The sequence below is a fragment of the Eumetopias jubatus genome, unplaced genomic scaffold (genome assembly GCF_037043125.1).
Source record: "Eumetopias jubatus isolate StellerSeaLion01/CBP00866 unplaced genomic scaffold, mEumJub1_p1.0 scaffold_15, whole genome shotgun sequence".
Lineage (NCBI taxonomy): Eukaryota > Metazoa > Chordata > Mammalia > Carnivora > Otariidae > Eumetopias > Eumetopias jubatus.
In genome coordinates this window covers 60,792,247-60,812,552 of record NW_028274821.1, presented here as the reverse complement: position 1 = coordinate 60,812,552, position 20,306 = coordinate 60,792,247, and the positions used below count along the sequence as shown (strand labels likewise).

The window sequence follows — 20,306 nt, the reverse complement described above, 5'->3', positions numbered from 1 at the left end:
TTACAGATTTTTCCCTTACTTTCCTGAAGTATGAAGCAACAGAAAATACCCTTCCCAACTATCAATATTTTTATTTTACAAGATAAGCAAACCTTAAAAAACTAAGAAATGAACTAGAAGACATTACTAAGTATGTGTAAAATCACTATCTAAGAAATGCATGCCCACATCTCTGAACAGTACAGTGAGTTGGTCTAATTGAACTGAGCATGAATTCCAGCTCTACCACTTGCTACATATTAAAGATATTGAGCAAATCTCTTTATCTGAGCTGCAATTTCTTCATTCCTTAAATGAGTACAATATCTGTTTCACATAAGGATACTGTGAGAATTAATATTGTATGAAAAGTGCTTCACAAAAGGTTTGGCATATGGTAGGCACTCAAAAAAATGGAAGTTAATATTAATAAGTAATGCACACTTAAGCTCATGCCAGAGGACCCCTCAGATCCTCATGCAAAACTCTTAAGTGATATGTACTTCTAAAAAAGCTTCAAAACCTGGTTTTCAAACCAAGAGATAAGCAAATTCAAATCTGTAGGTGTGGGGTACTAAAGCAGACATACAGATAGCAGCAAATGAGAGCTGACATTGATAAAGAACAAATTCTAACAGCAGATTAGTCAGAGATCATTCTGAGTAGGGGCAAACAACTCAACATCTTTTCTTTTTGGGTAAGAAAAAATAAATTGTAAAATATTAAAAACATAGAGAAAACTATGAAGAATATAACAAAAACCTGTGATACCCACCACCCAGCTTTATCAAATTTTAACATTTTGTTATCTTTCAGATTCTTTTGAACATTACAAACACAACTGAAGCACCCTGAATATCCCTCCCCAATCCCATTCCCCTCCCTCCCTCTCCAGAGGGAACCACTATCCAAAATTTGTCACTCCCCATGCAAGTTTTTAATATCATGAGATTCTAAGTATGTATCCATAAACAATGTATGGTTTTGTTTTGCATTCAATTTATTCCATAAATATTTAATTAGCACCCACTATGTGCTAGGCACAGTTCTAGGTGCTGCGAATAGAGCAGAGAACAAATAAGACAAATACATACCCTCATCAAACTTATGTTTGTATATTTTCAGATTTTATATAAATGGTATCACACTGTATAGCTCATTCTACAATTTGCTTTTCTGGCTCAACCTGGAATTTCTGAAATGTATCTCAGATGCTGATGCTTCTAGTTCATTTATTTTAACTGATGTATAGTATTCCATTGTATGAGTATACTGGAATTTATCTTCCTCTTGATGGAGATGTGTTTCCAACTTTTATTACTAATGATGCTATAACGAACCTTCTTTACACATCTCCTTATTTACACGTGCCTTAATTTCTTAAAAATCTGTTTGATCTTCAATTTTACCAGATATTGCTGAATTGCTCTTCAAAATAATTTTACCAATTATACTCCATCAATGTCCAAGGGTTTCTACTTCTCAACATCTTTGCCAATACTTAGTATTTCTTCATTGTTTATTTTTATTTGCATTTTCATAACTAGGAAGCTTGAAAAATTTTCCATTATTTATTGCTCATTTTAGCTTCTCTTATATGATTCTCTGCCTATCTTGCTCCAGGGTAATTGTCTTATATATCCTGCATACTAATCCTTCTTTGGCTATGTGCATTGAAAATATCTTCTCCCACCCGCCTATAGCTTATCTTCTCACACTGTTATGTCTTTGGTTAGAATGAAGTTTTCAATTTTAATGCAGTTGAAGTTAGCAATCCTTTAATGATCTGTGTTTTTTGTATCTTAAAAAATCCTTTCTCGGGGCACCTGGGTGGCTCAGTCATCAAGCGTCTGCCTTCGGCTCAGGTCATGATCCCAGGGTCCTGGGATCGAGCGCCACATTGGGCTCCCTGCTTGGCGGGAAGCCTGCTTCTCCCTCTCCCACTTCCCCTGCTTGTGTTCCCTCTCTCGCTGTGTCTCTGTCAAATAAATAAATAAAACCTTTAAAAAAAAATCCTCTCTCAGAACATAAATATATTCTATATTTCTTCTAAAGCTTTAAATGGTTTGCTTTCATAATTAGGTCTTTAACTTGCAGTTATTTCATGTATATAACCAATTCTCTCTTTTCCATTTTCCCTGCCACTGATCTGTAATGCCCCTGCAGTCATCTATCAAATTTCCATATATGCATGGGTCTGTTTCTGGAAGTTCTACTCCATTTCATTAGGCACTTAATCTATCCCTGTCCTAAGACTGCGTTTGATATCTGGAAGACTACCATCTTAGTCTCCTTCAAAATTGATATTCTTGGCACTCTGCTATTCAATATGAATTTTTAAGTTAAAAAAAAAAAACACTGTTGGTATTTTGATTAAAACTGTACTAAATTTAGAGACTAATCTGGAAAGAACTGACTTCTTTATGATACTGAGTTTTCTTCCCCAGAGAAGATTTGCATTTGTTTTTGCAGGTACCTGGCAGTACTATCAACCTGCATCCAATTTAAAATTGCTGGCTAGATGGTTTTGGACCATATGGTAGTGTGAATTTGGGCCCCACACATGCATGAAGACTGACTTGTGGTCAGACATTCACTGAGGAGATCTTCTGACAACCCTCTACCAATGTCATAGTCTACATGGACAAGGTGGTGTATGTTTCTAGATCACCTTTATGCTGTAAGTGTAGCTCTTTGGAGTCCCAGCCTTATGCAGTTTTCTACTAGACTTCTCATCTTCAACTGGCCATAGAATTAACTCTCCTGTCCACTGTTAACTCCTTATACATATTGAAACAGAAGCTCAAGGTCACCCGCATTTGGCAGATGCCTCCAGGGTAAAAGCCAGCTGAATACTTGTTTAGTTCTTTGCATTCTAGCATCTACTTCATTTTTGGCCCTAGGATTCCTTTCTTTCTTATCAGCTCAACTACACATTTAAAAAATATATTTTAAAAATCTTATCCTGCATTTCTATTTTTAGTAGAAAGGTTGTCCAAGGTATTTTAAAATCTTCTATAGCTTAATTTTTATCTACTTGATTTATGAGTTTGGGATGGAAGTGTATTAAAATCTCTAACTATGATTATAGATTTGTAATTCCTTATCTGTATTGTTTTTGGTTTTTCTGTTTTTTTTAAAATATACAAATTTCAAGTTATATACAAAAGTTCATCATTATTTTATGTTCTTAGTTGATTTTTCCTTTTATTAATACGTACTGTTTCACTTTATCCTTATTAAAGCCTTTAGTCTTCCATCTGTCCAATAATGATAATCTACATTAGTTTTCTTTTCCCATTTTTGGGCAGTTTTAGTTTTGGTATCTCTATAATGAATATACAGATGATTTCGGTTTTTATTCAAATTGCTGTCTCCATGTCTTTTAATAAAGATCACTTCATTTATACTTACTATGAACTACTCACATACTGGGTCTATTTCTACTTCTTGTTTTCTACTTATCATCCCTTTCCTTTGTTTTATTTATTTTTTTACTTTTTTAAGCTTTCCCATCTTCCACTGAACTGATCATGTTTTCAACATCCCCTCTCCCACTTCTGTTTTGGAAGCTAGTTATACTTTGTATGTCTACTATTTTAGTTACCTTTAATTTAGTATTTTTTTCATTGTATATATTTAATTATATATTGTTCTGAAAGAGTCTGAAATTACTTAATATTTCTATCTTCTTCTTGAACATGACAGGAACCTTACCATATTACACACAACCTATTTGTTTTTACTATTTAAAGCTACACTGTACAGTTTGGTAGCCATTAGCTACATGTAACTTTTCAATCCTTGACATGTGGCCAGTCTGAACTGGGTTGTGCTCTAAGTGTCAAAACATTGGATTTTGAAAATTTAAGATTAAAAAATGACACTAAAATATCTCAATAAATGTTTTAATGATTACATGTTGAAATGGTATTTTATTCCTATTGGGGTAAATAAAACATTACTAAAACTTAATTTCATATTTTTTCCTTTTTAATGTTACTACCAGAAAATAAATCTAGACTTTAGTTTTAACTGTTTTAAATGTACTCCCCCCAAAAAACTAATTATCTTTCTGCTATTAATAATTAATAACATTTATCATTTCACCTAATTAAATTCTTCATTATGGAATAACAGTTTACCTGGATATGATATGGCACTGGGCATTATTTTCCCTTAGTATTTAAGCTACTACTTCATAATCTCCTAGCATCAACTGTTGCTGATGAGGTACCTTCTGTTATAATGTTGAACTATACCTCTGTAGGTAATCTGGCTTCTAACTTTGGTGGCTTTTAAGATTTTCTCTTTTCCTTTGATATTCTAAAGTTTTACTACAACCTGTCTAAATGTATATTTATCTTTATTTAACCTACCTGACACTCTAGGGTCTACTTTTGATTCGAGGATTCAGGACCTTCCTTAATGCTAAAAATTCTCCGCCTTTGTGTCTTCAAAAATTAGTTCTCCACCAATCTCTACATCTTCTTTTTCTGTAATTCTTATTATATATATACTGGACACTCTCAATTAATCCTCTATGTCTTTTAAGTACTCTTAGTATTTTCGAACCCATTAATTCTTTCATCAGCGGTGTAAAGGATAAAATTTATCCCATCTTTTAAGTTTTTTATATACTAAGTACATTTTTAATTTCTAAGAGTTGTAGTTGGTTCTTTTCCACATTAACCTGCTCTTGGTGCATTTCTTTTGTTTCATAATTTTGAGTTCTCTTTAAATGGAAAGTATCAATTAACTTATTTATTTGAGCATCCTAAAAATGCTTTAAAGTTTCTTCCAATCAATGGAATACTATGCAGCCGTTAAAAAGAATAAGATCATCCATAGTACTAATATGGAATGATCTCTAAATATGTTATTAAATGAAAAAGCCAAGGTATATAATTGTGTGTGTAGAATGCTACCATTTATATAAAAGTGTGTGTGTGTGTGTGTGTGTGTGTGTGTGCGCACGCTTGTACATGCACAGACTCTCTCAGAAAGGACAGCAAGAAATTGGTATAGTGGTTGCCTCTGGGGAGGGGAACTGGGTGGCTAGGGGACAGAGGTGGGAGACAGACTTACTTTTCACTGTTTACCCTTTTGTACCTTTGAATTTTGTACCACGTGCATGTATTACCTAGTCAAAAAAAAATAAATAATTTATTTTTAAAAATAAAGTCTTTGTTGGACTACTCCATAAAATTAATTTCATCCAGAAAATATGCTTGTTTTAGTTGCTGAATTTGTTATGATATTACTATTAGATGTCTTCATGAGTTTCAGAATTTTGGTTATAGGCTTATTTTAAGTAAGAAAGGTTTTTAATTATTTTTTCCTCTTTCCTATTTAATGGTTTTATAATTGCCCCCACTTGGATTTCTGAACCCCTAATCCACAATTAGGCCTTATAATGACATTAAGGCCTTCAGTTTCATGATGAGATTGGAGCTATCACACATAAACATTCAATCACTGATTCAGTAATGGCTTCATTGAATTCCTGGCCATGAGGTTGTGTCTTAATCAGCCAAAATCCATGGCCTCAGGTAGTGAATAGCTTTTCCCTTTTTTTCAGCCTTTCACAAATGGGACAGGCATTCCAGCCAATGCATTGTGTAGTATTTCTGGCTCTGGTTCCTGCCTCATATGAAGCACTTTAGTACTTTTGATTCTTGACAGGAACTAAAACCACTACACATCAGTACCAGACTCAAAACCCAGTGGGTTTGTGGTTTCAGCCCTATAACAGCTTGTGTCTCTGTTCCATTTCTGGCTCACAAAAATGTTTATGTTGTTTCAAAGCCTGGCTGTATCTTTTGTGCTATTTAATCTGTCATTCTATGTGTTTGGAGCATAGAGGTTACATCAAAATTCAGTATGTCACCATAACTAGAAGTAATTTCCCTATTTCTTTTTTTTTGAACATTTAAAGGATTCAGTATAAAATGAATATAATCTTATTACATAATGTTTAAAAAACAGAAAATTACTTATCATCCATTCATTCTAACCCACCCCATGTTAGCATTGAAAAATACTTCCTTATCTTCTGCATCATGTCATATTTGTAACAATTTTTATAATGATTTTAACATATTTGCCCCAAGCATTTGTCAATGTTGATATGTAGTCCCTGTGACCATCATTTTAATGACTGCATATTAATCCACCAAGCTTTCAACTGTTATTTACTTCCCACATTATTGAGAATTTAAGGTGCTTCCAACATGCTTTTAGAAAGAAGTTCTCTGTGCATATGTGTTTTTTCCCCTCAACAGTTTGGATTTGGGGGATAGGGGTGAGAGAGGCTTAGCAATGGGACTGCCATAATTCTACACAGATCATTAGCCCAAAGACATTGCAGGACTATCATAATACATGGCTGAGGTTCATAATGATGACCCTGATATATGAAGAGAAAAGGTAAAATCATATGGAAGTAAAAAATACATTTCAGAAAGATTCTAATCCAAAATGGTTAATAGCAAGTTTTGTAATTAAAGGAATAAGTTTCATAAGGGATAAAATTCACAAATCGCATATGCGTATCTAGCGCTGCTGGGCAAGACATTACAAATTTTCATTAACTTCCAAATTAGATATTTTGTGTCACACTAATAAACTTCACTATTTCACTAAAATACTAACCTGATATTATTTACACAATCTTCATGAGCTTCAGAAAGTGTTTTTATGTGCTTTGAAGATATAGGGTCAAAAAGCAGAACTTCAGTCTGTTCACAAGCAACAGTCAGCACTGACCTGAAAGCAAAGGACACATTTCCCTTTAGTTTTCTAGCATTCTCTTATTATTGATACTCACTTACTTATAATTACACAAACTATAATGAATAACTTCTTTTTGTCCATGTTAGAAGCAAATATTTACAAGATTGAAACTATCTGTTCTTGGCAATAGTAGAAAATGGTACTCTCAAACATTATGGTGGAGCATAAACTGGTACAGCTTAGGTTTGGAGAGTACCCATATCTACCAAACTTTTAAATGTGTGTACCTTTTGACTCAGCAATTTTTTCTGGAAATTTAATCTAAAGAAATAGTCATTTATAAATACAAAGAAGCATATATAAAGATACACCTCACCATAATGAGAAATCAAAAGTAACCTAAATGTACATGAAAGAAGGAACGATTGATTATATAAGCCATGGTATGTAATACTTTCCAATATGGTACAACATTTAAAAATATAAGAGATAGTTTCATATGGATATGAAAGAACTCCAAAACATTTTTTCTTTTGAGAGAGAGCGAGCGAGCGTGTGTGAGAGAGCGCTGGGGGGTGGGGAGGAGCAGAGGAAGAGGGAGAAAGAGAGTCTCAAACAGGCTCCATGCTCAGCGTGGAGCCCAATGCAGGGCTCTATCTCATGAGAAAGCAGAAAGCAAGAGTCAGACACCTAACCAACTGAGCCACCCTGGCACCCCCAAAACATATTTTTAAATGAGAAAAGCTGGTTGTAAAAAAAACATGCATAGATGAGGCAACTTAGGGAAAAAAAAGTCATATATGACAAAATTGTATATTTATCAGTATCTATTAAACTGTACTATAAAAGGTTTGGTATATATCCTACCAAACCAGTTAGATATAATCAAACTTAATCTTTTCCTTTACAGTTTTTAGTATTGTCTCTTGTTTCAGCCCCTTCCTATTACGAAGTTATATTATTATAAACCTTTTATAAGCCCCATTTTGATTTCTGAAAATCAGGGGCACCTGGGTGGCTCAGTTGGTTAAGCGACTGCCTTCAGCTCAGATCATGATCCTGGAGTCCTGGCATTGAGTCCCGCATCGGGCTCTCTGTCTTTTATTTACTTTAAGTCTTAGTTTTTTGTGGGCACTGATCTTTCAGATTCAGATCTAGCAAAAGAAATCCTGAGTCTTGGAAACTGCAGGCCTTCCCAATTTATAGTTCCAATAACACATGGAATTTGTACATTTAAGATGAAAATGAGACAATTAAAAAAAATTTTTTTTTAAGTAATCTCTATACCCAATGTGTGGCTCAAACTCACAACTCCAAGATCAAGAGTCACATGCTCTACCAACTGAGCCAGCCAGGTGCCCCAGGATAGAATTTTAAATAGCCAAAAGTTTCTATTCAGAACAAACTTTTTTTTTATTTTATTTTTTTAAGATTTTATTTATTTATTTGACAGAGAGACAGCGAAAGCAGGAACACAAGCAGGGGGAGTGGGAGAGGGAGAAGCAGGCTTCCTGCTGAGCAGGGAGCCTGATGTGGGACTCGATCCCAGGACTCCGGGATCATGACCCAAGCCGAAGGCAGACGCTTAATGACTGAACCACCCAGGCGCCCCAGAACAAACTTCTTAGATAAAGTAGGAGAGGGGAAAAATCTAAATTGAAGTATTTTCCATATTTAGTAATCATGAAATTGTCCTTTAAAGGGTGTCTGCTCTGCATAAACCCTTTTTTGAAATATCTGGACTTCAAAAATTTAGTATCTGAAGGATTTTTGTGCTAGTTGATCAGCATGAGTTAAAATGTTCAAATTAATATCTAATTTTAGAAGATAAATAAACAGCCGTTTCTTTTTGTTACAAGAGTCATGGAATGAACTTTACTCCTTTTTGTGCAAAAAAGTAAATGAATCATGGGTGCTGGTGGCTCAGTTAAGTGTCCAACTCTTGTTTTCGGCTCAGGTCATAATCTCAGGGTTGTGAAATTGAATCCCGCAGCAGGAGGAGCAGGCTCCTCTGTGAGGGGCATGGAGTCTGCTTAAAATTCTCTCTCTTCCTCTCCCTCTGACCCTCCCTCATCACCCTCTACACTCTCCCTCTCTAAAACAAAGTAAATGAATTGGCGATTCTGGGAGAGTCCTAAACTTTCTAAGAGATTTATAAAACTGATAGTCATTGCTTTAATACAATCTATTTTTGTACATGGCCTGATTTGTAACTTTTTAAAATGAGTATCATTTATCCCAATATCAAAGCCTATACTTTTCTCATTGGTTTGAAATGTGATCTATGTTATGTTTTTGGATTCTATATCTTATTCTATGCAACATCACCATACTATTTTAATTTCTTTTTTTTTTTTTAAAGATTTATTTATTTATTTGAGAGAGCGAGAATGAGAGAGAGAGAGAGAGAACATGAGAGGGGGGAGGGTCAGAGGGAGAAGCAGGCTCCAGGGAGCCTGATGTGGGACTCGATCCCAGGACTCCGGGATCATGACCTGAGCCGAAGGCAGTCGCTTAACCAACTGAGCCACCCAGGCGCCCACTATTTTAATTTCTAAAAGGTTTCACATATGCAAAACAAGATGAACATTACTTTATGAACTTTTTTTTGAAGGGCTAATATGCTTTCTCAGTGGGGTGGGGGGAGGCTAATAATATGCTTTGTCTTCCAATGAATTTTAGATATGGCATGTCAGGTCCTACTAAAAAATCTTGTTAGTATTTTTACTGGGATGCACTGACTTTACAAATTAATTCGGTAGAATTTGTATCATTCAATACTGAATCATCCCATCACTAACATGTGTATCTTCCCACATATTTTAGATTTTCTTAGCAAGAGTATCTTAGCAATTCTTGGGCCTTTAAACATCCTTATACACTTCGAATCAACTTAATCAAGTTACGTACACACACATACAAATACAGCTACAGATTTTGAGACTGTAATAAATCTATAGAAGAGTTTGCATACAGAGCACCTGGGTGGCTTAGTGGGTTAGGTGTCTGACTCTGGCTCAGGTCGTGATCCCAGGACCCTGAGATCAAGCCAGATTGAGGCTCCCTAGCTCAGTGGGGAGTCTGTTTGTCCCTGTCCTTCTCCTTCTTCCCTCTGCCCATTCCCCTACTTGTGCTCCTTTGGTCTCTCTCTCAAATAAATAAAATCTTAAAAGTTTGGGGGCGCCTGGGTGGCTCAGTTGTTAAGCGTCTGCCTTCAGCTCAGGTCATGATCCCAGGGTCCTGGGATAGAGCTCTGCGTCAGGCTCCCTGCTCCGTGGGAAGCCTGCTTCTCCTTCTCCCACTACCCCTGCTTGTGTTCCCTCTCTCGCTGTGTCTGTCAAATAAATAAAATCTTAAAAAAAAAAGTTTGCAGAATCGAGATCATTACAATACGAAGTCTTTCAATCTATGTGCATGGTGTATTTCCATTTACCATGGAGATTTTCTTCATATGGGTCATGCCTACCTTCTTAGATTTATTCCTAGGTATCCAACACTTTTTTTAAATGATTTTGTAAATGTTCTTTTTAAAAATGTGCTTTGTTTGTTGTTGGTGTACAGAAATGCAATTGATTTGGGGCACCTGGGTGGCTCAGATGGTTGAGCGTCTGCCTTCGGCTCAGGTCATGATCCCAGTGTCCTGGGATCAAGCCCCACATCGGGCTCCTGGCTCAGCAGAGAGCCTGCTTCTCCTTCTCCCTCTGCCTCTCCCCCTGCTCCTGCTCTCTCTCTCTCTCTGTATCTCTGTGTCTCAAATGAATAAATAAAATCTTTTAAAAAAATGCAATTGATTTTAAAATTATTTATCCACCAATCTTGCTATTTTAATACTTTATCTGTAGGTTATTTTAGGTTTTCTTTGTCAATAATCATATCATGTACAAACAAATGCTTTGGTTTTTTTTAATACTTTGTTACTACACTAGCTAGGACTTTCAGTATAATGTTAAATAGAAACGTTAATATTAGCAGGCACTCCTCTTATTCCTGATTTTCAAGAATACCTTCACCGTTTCATCATTAAGTACAATGTCTGCTGTGGAATTTTTCTTTTTTGGGGGGGTAGATTCCTATTATTGGATTAAGGAGGTTCTACTTCAAATTTGCTGGGGTTTTTTTTTCATTATTTTCAATGCATAAAAGTTGGCCAACATTTACTGAAATTACCCTATATTTTTCCTTCAGTATGTTAATGTAGTGATTTACATTATTTTATTTTCTACACTTTTCATTTCCACCATACTGCTTAATCAGTTGGCTAAAATGGTGGGCTCATATTTCCGGCTTCCCTCCTTTTGTAGATCCTGGCCCTGCAATTTACTAACTGCCTTAATTCTCCAATCTCTTCAAACATAAGCTTTTTATATCTTAAACATTTTATATTTTTTCTAGCTTTTCTAATTATTCTCTGTTGAAGAGTTGGCCCAAACCACCTACTTTTACTACTTCTGGAAAGCTAAAATCTCTACCTCTTGCATCTGAAGTTATGTTCCCTTTTCATTCTGAATATTGTTTACTTGGGGATTCTTTTTTTTTTTTTAAAGACTTTATGTATTGAGAGTGTGTGCAGGAGAGCGGGGAGTGGTGCAGAGGGGGAGGGACAAGGAGATTCAGCACTGAGAGCCCTAGATGGGACTTGATTCCCCACAACCACGAGACCATGACCTGAGCCAAAATCCAGAGTAGAACACTCAACTGACTGAGCCACCCAGGTACCCTGGGGATTCTCTTAATCAATATGAGTGTTTTTCATTTTTATTTGTCTTTTCAAAGACAAAATTTTCTGTTGAGTATTTGTATTGAAATTCTCTTTGTTACTGTATTTCCTTTCTTCTGCTTTCTTCAGACTTACTTTGCTATTATTTACAGATAACTTCACTATTCTCTATTTCTTGAGATGGATACTTAGCTCATTAATTTTCCTTGTCTTCCTTTCCAGTTTATTAATGACTATAATTTTCCTAGTAAGTACTGTTTTACTTATATCCTACAAGTTTTGAGACATATGGCACTTTCATTATCATTTAGTGTTAAATATGTCTAACTTCCATTATCATTTCTTATTTGGCCCATGTTATTTATAAATGTTTCTCAACTTGAAAACACATGGAAGTTTTTCTAGTTATCTTTTTGTAATTCATTTCTAATGATCACATTGTACTGAGAAACTGTACTTCCATGATAACCTTTTGAAATGTGGCCTTTTAAGTGAAAATTTGTAAATCTTCCATTTTGTTTGGAAAAAAAAGCAAGCAGGAGATAGCTGTTACATATAGTCAAGTGTGATATTTAAAAATGTTTAACATTCAACAGTAATATAAATTAACATATGAATAAAAATTTTAAAACATTTTCAAAATAAACTAACCTATAATTATGTATGCCAAGTGATAGTTCTAATTAAGTTGCTCATCAACTTAATTTCCATTATTTATTAACTTTTGGAAATTATAGCCATAATCTTTTCTTTGACCCAGATGCCCTTGTCTGCACCATGAACAGACATAAGTAATTGCATAAAGCGCCTCCACGAATGTCCGCATTAATTGGTAGTCAGTAACTTGGAGTTTTCGTAAGTAAAAAAATTATTCAGTATCAACAGAATTGTTCGTGGAGCTAAATCCTCTTTTTAGCTTTTGCTGAAGTATAATTAAAAATTTTTAACACTTGAGGGCACATTCTGCATGGAGCACTGGGTGTTATGAACAAACAATGAATCATGGAACAGTACACCAAAACAAATTATGTAATATATGGTGATTAACATAACAATAAAAAATTTAAAAAAATTGTTAACACTTATAATGCTTGCTGTTAATTTTGTGTATTAAATATGTATTCAATATTAATAACTAAGCCACAAAAATAATCTGTTGATGTATCATGTTTAATTATATCAGACCTAATCCTTCAGTCCAGATGAGAAGTAATACAGCAGTTAAGAGCATAAGCCAGGGTACAAATCTTGTGTTTAATGACCTTTCTGCTTCTGTTTCCTCAACTAAATGTTCCTGGTTACTGAGATTTATGTTGGTGGTCAATTTCATTAATGAATGTTGGGACTCCTGGGTGGCTCAGTCAGTTAAGCGTCTGCCTTCAGCTCAGGTCATGATCCCAGGGTCCTAGGATTGAGTCCCGCATTGGGCTCCTTGCTCAGTGGGGAGCCTGCTTCTCCCTCTGCCTATGCTTTCTCTCTCTGACGAATAAAAATCTTAAATGAGTGTTATTGACACCCATGATGGACAGGTATTTAGTGGGTTTCAGCAAACTTTTCCCATTAAATAATGGTGAAATTCAATAGGAATGATAAAATTAGGGATCTCCATCCCAGGAGTGATGACATCCATATATCAACCCTAGAGGCCCCATTCAGCTGCCATGGATTCTATTCTGTCATGGGAGTGCACACTATGCCAAGAGAGTTAATGTTTGGATGGTGCCCACAGTAGTGTTACGACTTCCATCGGACTGCCCTCTTCATCTCTCTGGATCTCTTTATGAGAGGCTGCAGTTCTCACAAATGACTATGTAAGAATGACCAGGAGAGTGCCTGTGAAAGGCAGGCAGCCCCACACTAAGGGAAGCCAAATGGTCACTGGGCATTTGCCTACACATTTTTTTGTGGTGGGGAGGGTATCTAGCATGGATAAGGAACAATTTGCACCGATGCTATAGCTCTCAAGTAGGATGTTTGTTGGCAGCTTGCAGTGCCAGCTCTTAACTCTATAGTTGTTATACAATGGGTTACTCTGGGTGGTTCCATGGAAGACACTCAGTGTACTTGGAGCAGTAACTATTCAACCACTATGGACATGTATCAATATTTTAACAACTGCTACAGCTGAACCAATGTGTACTGAGTATCAGGCCTGAATGCAGTATACTGCTCTTCAGAGCAAGATTTTAAGTGATGTTTTATTTATCTTGTTTTGTGTCTGCCTGTGGTATACTAGGATGAACATTAAAATCTTCCTCCATGATAAATTTGTCCATTTTCTCCTTGAAGTTATCAGTTTTTGATACATATATTTAAATTTAAAACTCATTCAAGTTCAAAACTATTTTATCTTCCATGTGAACTGAACTTTTATCAGCATGAAGTGACCTATCTCTAGTAAATTTTTTTGCCTTAAAGCCTAGTTTGTATTTTAATATAGCTCACAAGCTTTTGTTTAGAATGTCTGATATATTTTTGTTTATCCTATTGAACATTTAGTACTATTATAGTTGTTATAATTAATAATATTTGGACTTATTTTCAGCCATTGTGTTTTTTTATTATACCTTGTCTACTTTTTTTCTTTCCCTTTCTTGTATTCTCTTGAATTTTTTCTTGTTCCATTATTTTTTCCTCTAGTAGGCTAGAGATAATATATTCTTTCTTATCTTTTAATCTTGCAAATTTTAATATGCAAACATTAAAACCAACAGTTAATATGTCAAATACTCCCTGAAGAAAACAAATTTAGAACATCCCTTCATAATTTATTATTTTCTTCAATTTTAGTTCCATCTTTGTTAATTGCAAAAGACAAAACTGAAATTAGATTTAGTTTCACATACATATTTCCCACTTTCTTTGTTCTTCATTCTTTCTACCATCTCAGACCTTCCAGTTGAAAACTCCTCTATGAATGTAGAATTCCATATTGAAGGTCTGGTGGCAAACTCACTGGGCTTTGCTTGTGTATGTATTTAATCTTCAATCTTGACAAAAATGAAGAATCCATCTTTGATGGGTATAGACATCTAGACTGGCAGTTTTCTTCCCAGCATACTGAAAACAATCACTTTCTTCTGATTTGCACTATTATTGATGACTAATTGGCTATCACTCTCATAATTACCCCTTTGAAGGTCTTTTTCTCTAGTTTTTAAGATTTTAGTATTTGTTGTTCTGGAGTCACTGTATGTCTAGAAAGGATTCCTGCTTGGGGTCTGTTGGGCATCTTAAATCACGGCCTGCTGACTTTCTTCAGTTCTTCAAGTTCTCAGCTATTATTTCTTAAAAAAAAAAAAAAAAATTTTCCCCCCCATTATTTATCTCATTTTCTTCAGGAGCTGACCAAATATATAGTATGCCTTCTCTCTCTATGCTTCAGGTCACTAAACCTCCTTCATATTTTCAATCTCTGCATCTTTCTTATCTCCATTCTAGATAATTTCTTCATTTCTATTTTCCAATACACTACTTATCTCTACAGCAGTGCCTAATGTGTTTTCATAAAGGATAGCTTGACAAAGTCCCACATATTTCTATTAACATCGAATTTCATTTTTCAAAATGTTATCTTAGGACGTGATACACTTGTTTTGATAAAACTGTTACTGTATAATATTTTTGGAATTCTTTAGAAATTACCTCTACTCCATGTATCCTTTCATTTCTTTTTTAGTGCTAAATTTTTTCTAGTCTGGTCTCTATTAAATTCATAATTTTAATTCTTACCTTCCATGTCACCTCTCCTTCTCTGTACTGAGAAGTCCTTATAAATGACAGCGATAATGGTACCCAGTAAGTTGATTTAACCCAAAAAACATAAGAATATATGAAATTATCTCATTTAACACAGATGTCTTTTTTCTATAAAATTAAGTCCTGCAAAAATCTGGAGCCTATTAGTAAATGTAGTAAGAATAATAAAAAATTATAACACAACTATTTTCACCTATCACGTTCACATAGATGAAAAAAAATGGCAATGTGCAATGTTGGCAAAAGTATGGGGAGACAGGCACTTTCCTATGTGTGTGACAGGAATTAGTAAAATCTTCAGAGGGCAGTTTAATAATATGTATCCAAAATCTTCACCACCTTACACTCATTCTAGAGAATTATCATGAGGACATAAATCTAAAAATTTTGTTTATAGAGGTTTTATTTAAACTAATGAAAAATGTTAAATAATGTAAAAAGACATTAACATAGGTAATTCACAATACATTGTATGAAAAAAAGCAGGCAACAAAATAATATGATTCCATGTTTATATTAAAATAAACATATGCAGGGCACCTGGGTGGCTCACTCATTAAGCATCTGCCTTCAGCTCAGGTCATGATCCCAGGGTCCTGGGATCGAGCCCCACATCAGGCTCCCTGCTCAGAGGGAAGCCTGTTTCCCCCTCTCCCACTCCCTCTGCTTGTGTTCCCTCTCTCGCTGTGTCTCTGTCAAATAAATAAAAACCTTAAAAAATATATAATAAAATAAACATATGTAGGGGCGCCTGGCTGGCTCAGTTGGAAGAGCATGTGACTCAATCGCGGGGTCATGAGTTCGAGCCCCATATTGGGTGTAGAGATTATTTAAATAAATAAAAACCTTTAAAATATAAATAAATAAAATAAACATACACACACAAAAATTTCCTTGGATAGCCATTCAATCTCTGGGATTATAAGTGATGTTTAGCTTCTTTTTGCTCATTTATTGCCTAGGTTTTCTAGAATGAGTATGTATCAATTGTAAATTAAACATCATTGAATTATAATTATTTACATTATTGAACTATTTTAAATACCAGAGTACCTAACTACTTTTTACAAAAATGTTTATAGGAGACAATATTGTCCGGATTCAAACAGAACTATCAGTAATTTATTCCTCATTCTAATAGCAGTGGCAATGGGAATTCCTTCTTTTAATTCATTCTACCCCTCTCAACATGCACCTAAAATCTCACTTCCAAAAAGTAGAAAACAGCTATTTCTGAGAGCCTGACAAAATAGGCAGGAGGGTGGGAGGAGAAGAGTTGGGGTATGGAGAAGAAAGGAACCGAATGTTTACGAGAAACAGATTCTTGGTATTTTGGGAGAAGCTTTAGGAAAAGGGCTTTGTTGGAGAGAGGACTGGGGAGGGGAGGTTACATGAATAAACTTCAGTAGTTTCTCCTCTCTTACCTGTATTCAGGTGAACATTCACTGCTACAGGTTCCACGAAACTGCTGTTAAGTAGAAACCCCAGAGATCCTAGCACCAAGTGTAATTAGGAAGATGCATATGCATCATTGAAATGGAATATGATGTACCTCCTCACTGTGATTCCAAATTCTGCTACTTTTCTCCTTTCTCAGCATATTTTAGGTTTTTCTTTAGCAAAATATTTTGCTTTGTTAAGCCATCATTTTTCAGCTTCTCTAACATGACATAGTGGCCCTTCAACCATAGGTCCTTTGACATACCATTTTCTCCATCTGAAATACTTCTATCCCCTCCCCACCCTATCTTGGTTAATTCATCTTCTTTCTATTCTTGGTTAAATATTATTTCTTCAGGGAAACCTCAAACACCCTAGTTGTACAACCGGTTCCTTCAAGCCTTTACCTCAATTTATACATATACATTATGAAATACTTAGTATGGTTATTAAAATCTAGTTGAACCATTAAGTTCCCAGCTTAGTAAGAGTGGTGCCATTAGCTGGTTTTGCTCACCACTGCAATCTCCGCATCTGTAACATAGCAAGTGCTCAACAAATATTTGCTGAATGAGAGAATGAATAAATGAACTAAGCAAATGACTAGAATCGAAAGACCTTGATCAGGTAAGAGTTATATTAACTATGTCTTCTCAGAGTAGAACTGTGTGTAATTTTTTTCCTTTGTTGTTTAACTTGTTCGTGTACTCACCAAAGTTTTAAATATACATATTATTTTGAAAATTCCCCATAACGCAAAGTAAACCGAGACCAAACATGAAATATTTAATCCGCCAGGAAAAAGGCTGGACACCCGTAACAGAAGCATGTAGTCTAGCCTGGGGAGTTCACAAATGCCCCACATCCTAAGACACCTCCCTGCCGCGTCTTAGTATCCTTCAGGAGCCAAGGAAAGCACACTTGTCAACCCTCAAGGCAAGTCAGGCACAGAGTACATGGAACCTGCAGACTCCTACCCTTGCCAGAAGCTTCGGTGAGAAAAACACAAGCCTGGGATGACAGGGAAAGAATGAGTATTTACTCAAAATGTATTTGCTGGGCATGTACTGTGTACCAGAGACCCTAGCTCTAGCCTGGCTCTGGCAGACCTGCCGGGTGGAGGGCCCTAGGTATTTCTGCTTCACAGAGCTCCGCGTCCCGAGGTGCACAAATGAGTCCCGGGCCTGCCTACCTCCAAGGGCTGGGCCGGGACCTCCAACAGCCACAGAGCGCTTCAGAAAGTGCTGGGGTGCCTGCAGGCCGGCGGCCCCCAAGCCGGGCCGCCGACCACGGGCAGCAGAGGCAGGCGGAGGCGGGCACCCGCCCTCCGAGGGGCCGCGCTTACCCGTCGGGCGAGTACTCGAGGTTGAAGACCGCGCCGTGGGTGCGGGTGCTGAGATACACCGAGTCCGCGGGATGGATGGAACCATACAGGTTAGTCATGGTGCGGAAATTGTCCCGCGCCGGGTCCACGAACAGCCCGCGGCCCAGGCTGCGCTCTCTCAGCCACCCGAACAGCCGGGCGCCGGGGCCGCCCAGGCCGGCGCCGAGGCCGTGGCGGCCCCGGCTCCCCGCCCTGCAGTCTGGCCCGGGTCGCCGGCGCGGCGGGGAGGGCGGTGACGGCTCTCCCTGAGCGGAAGCGGCTAAGGAGTCTAGAGCTCCGGGCGGCCTGAGCTCCCCGGCGCGCGCGACCAGGGGCAGCGAGGGGGCGCCGGGGCCACGAGGGCTCCGGGAGGGCGACGGGGGAGGGGCTGCGTCAGCCCCGGGCTGCGGCGGCGCGGACGCGGAAAGGAGCGGCCCGGCGGCTGCCGCCTGCCCCGCACGGGGTGCCGGCGCCTCAGCCCCGGTTCCGGCCGTCCCATCCCCTTCGGGACTACCGGGCCCGAAGGTAAACATGACCAACGCACCCGCCCCCCGCACCCGGCCGCAGCCCCGCCGGCCGACACCTCAGCGCTCCCGCTCCAGCGGCCACTTCCGGCGTGCGACCGCCCAACCCTGCCGGCTGGGAAACACGCGCCGCCCTCGGCTACCATCCGTTGGGGACCGCGAAAGCTGGGACACCGCCCATGGCGGTTGCTTTATCCCGGAGGGACGGTGATCGGCAACGACTAGCTGTGTTTGAGCGCGACTGAGAATGCTCAGGGCCCGGGCTGCATGGGGCAGTGGTAGCATCAGGGCACCCCTGCGACAGTCGGTAGTTGCCAGTCATCGTGACTGTGTGCCTGGGGATGAGTGGGCCTGAATAGTTAAAGGGGTGGACTATGATATGTACTGTTATCCCCAATTTAGGCAAAGGTCACAAGGGGAAGAAATTACCATATCATGTGCAGGTCCCACACAGTAAGTGGCACGGTGTACTGCCTACTCAGACGGGGAGTCTAAGGCCTCAGGTTCACTATTGTGCTAAAAGCCAAGGCCTGGGGCACCTGGGTGGTTCAATCAGTTAGGTGTGGGACTCCTGATTTCAGCTGAGGTCAGGATCTCAGGGTGGTAAGACCAAGCCCCTCCCTGGGCCCTCGGCCCAGCAGGGAGTCGGTTTTATTTTTTATTTTTTCTTAAAGATTTTATTTATTTATTTGAGAAAGCGAGAATGATAGAGAGAGAGAGAGCATATGAGAGGGGGTAGGGTCAGAGGGAGAAGCAGACTCCTCTATGAGCAGGGAGCCCGATGCGGGACTGGATCCCGGGACTCCAGGATCATGACCTGAGCCGAAGGCAGTCGCTTAACCAACTGAGCCACCCAGGCGCCCAGGGAGTCGGTTTTAGATTCTCTCTCTGCCCCTCCCTACTGCTCTCTCAAATAAATAAAAAATCTTAAAAAGTAAAGAAAAAATAAAGCCCAGGTCTATACAGGAACTGGAAAATGGGGTCTACTGGTGCCCCCTGAATATCTGCCCAACTCCCAGCTACTGCCCAGCAGGTCAAGATTTTATCAATGCCAGGGACGCCTGGGTGGCTCAGTCGGTCTGCCTTGGGCTCAGGTCATGATCCCAGGGTCCTGGGATCGAGTCCCTCATCAGGCTCCCTGCTCATCAGGGATCCTGCTTCTCCCTCTGCCTGCTGCTCCCCCTGCTTGTGCGCTCTGTCTCTGACAAATAAAATCTTTAAAAATAAATAAACAAAAAGATTTTATCCAGGCCAAAGTCGTCTTCTTCCTCAGGAAGGAGCATATATCCAGCAGGAGTCACCGAGTGGAGCTGGAGATCTAAATCAAATCAACTGTACAAGCAACAGAGCCCAAGGTCAAATCCTGTTTATATGTGCCAGGCAGGGCACAGAGGGCATGACAGATGCAAGGCCCTTCACCACTGCTGTTAAAGATCAATATATAGAACTCGTTTATATAAGAAAGTTAACAGGAACTGGGGTGGTTCTTGGGAAGGGAAGGAGTCTTCAATAAAAAGCTTGAGGTACAAGGAAAGGTAGATATAAGAACTGACAACTCTTCTAGGCCTTGATCAAGAGCTATGTTGTAGAAAGCTCACATTTGATGACTGAGGATAAATCTGGATCTTTGCAGGAAGAGCTATCTTGTGAGGACAGATCTGAAGGATCTCTACAGTAAGGGAATGAGATTCAGAGGGCTGAACATTCTGCAGGTCCTCCCACCAGGAAAGTTAGTAGTTCTTCAGCGCTCTTGTCCATGAGCTGATTGAAAAAAGGGCAAGAAGCATCC

At 38.3% G+C, this 20,306-nt stretch overlaps 1 protein-coding gene across 2 annotated transcripts in view; it reads right to left on the bottom strand.

Annotated features, from left to right (window-relative positions):
- Positions 1 to 18,580, bottom strand: part of DCAF10 (DDB1 and CUL4 associated factor 10) — a 44,649-nt gene extending 26,069 nt beyond the window's left edge. The window contains exons 1-2 of one of the 2 annotated variants that reach the window (XM_028108735.2): positions 17,976 to 18,580; positions 6,634 to 6,747 (exon numbers count right to left, since the gene is read on the bottom strand). In XM_028108735.2, the coding sequence (XP_027964536.1) occupies positions 6,634 to 6,747; positions 17,976 to 18,526 (665 nt within the window). In that variant the 5' untranslated portion in view covers positions 18,527 to 18,580. The remainder of the gene's footprint in view (positions 1 to 6,633; positions 6,748 to 17,975) is intronic. The other variant, XM_028108734.2, reaches the window with a different exon arrangement.
- Between the last annotated feature and the right edge of the window lie 1,726 nt (positions 18,581 to 20,306).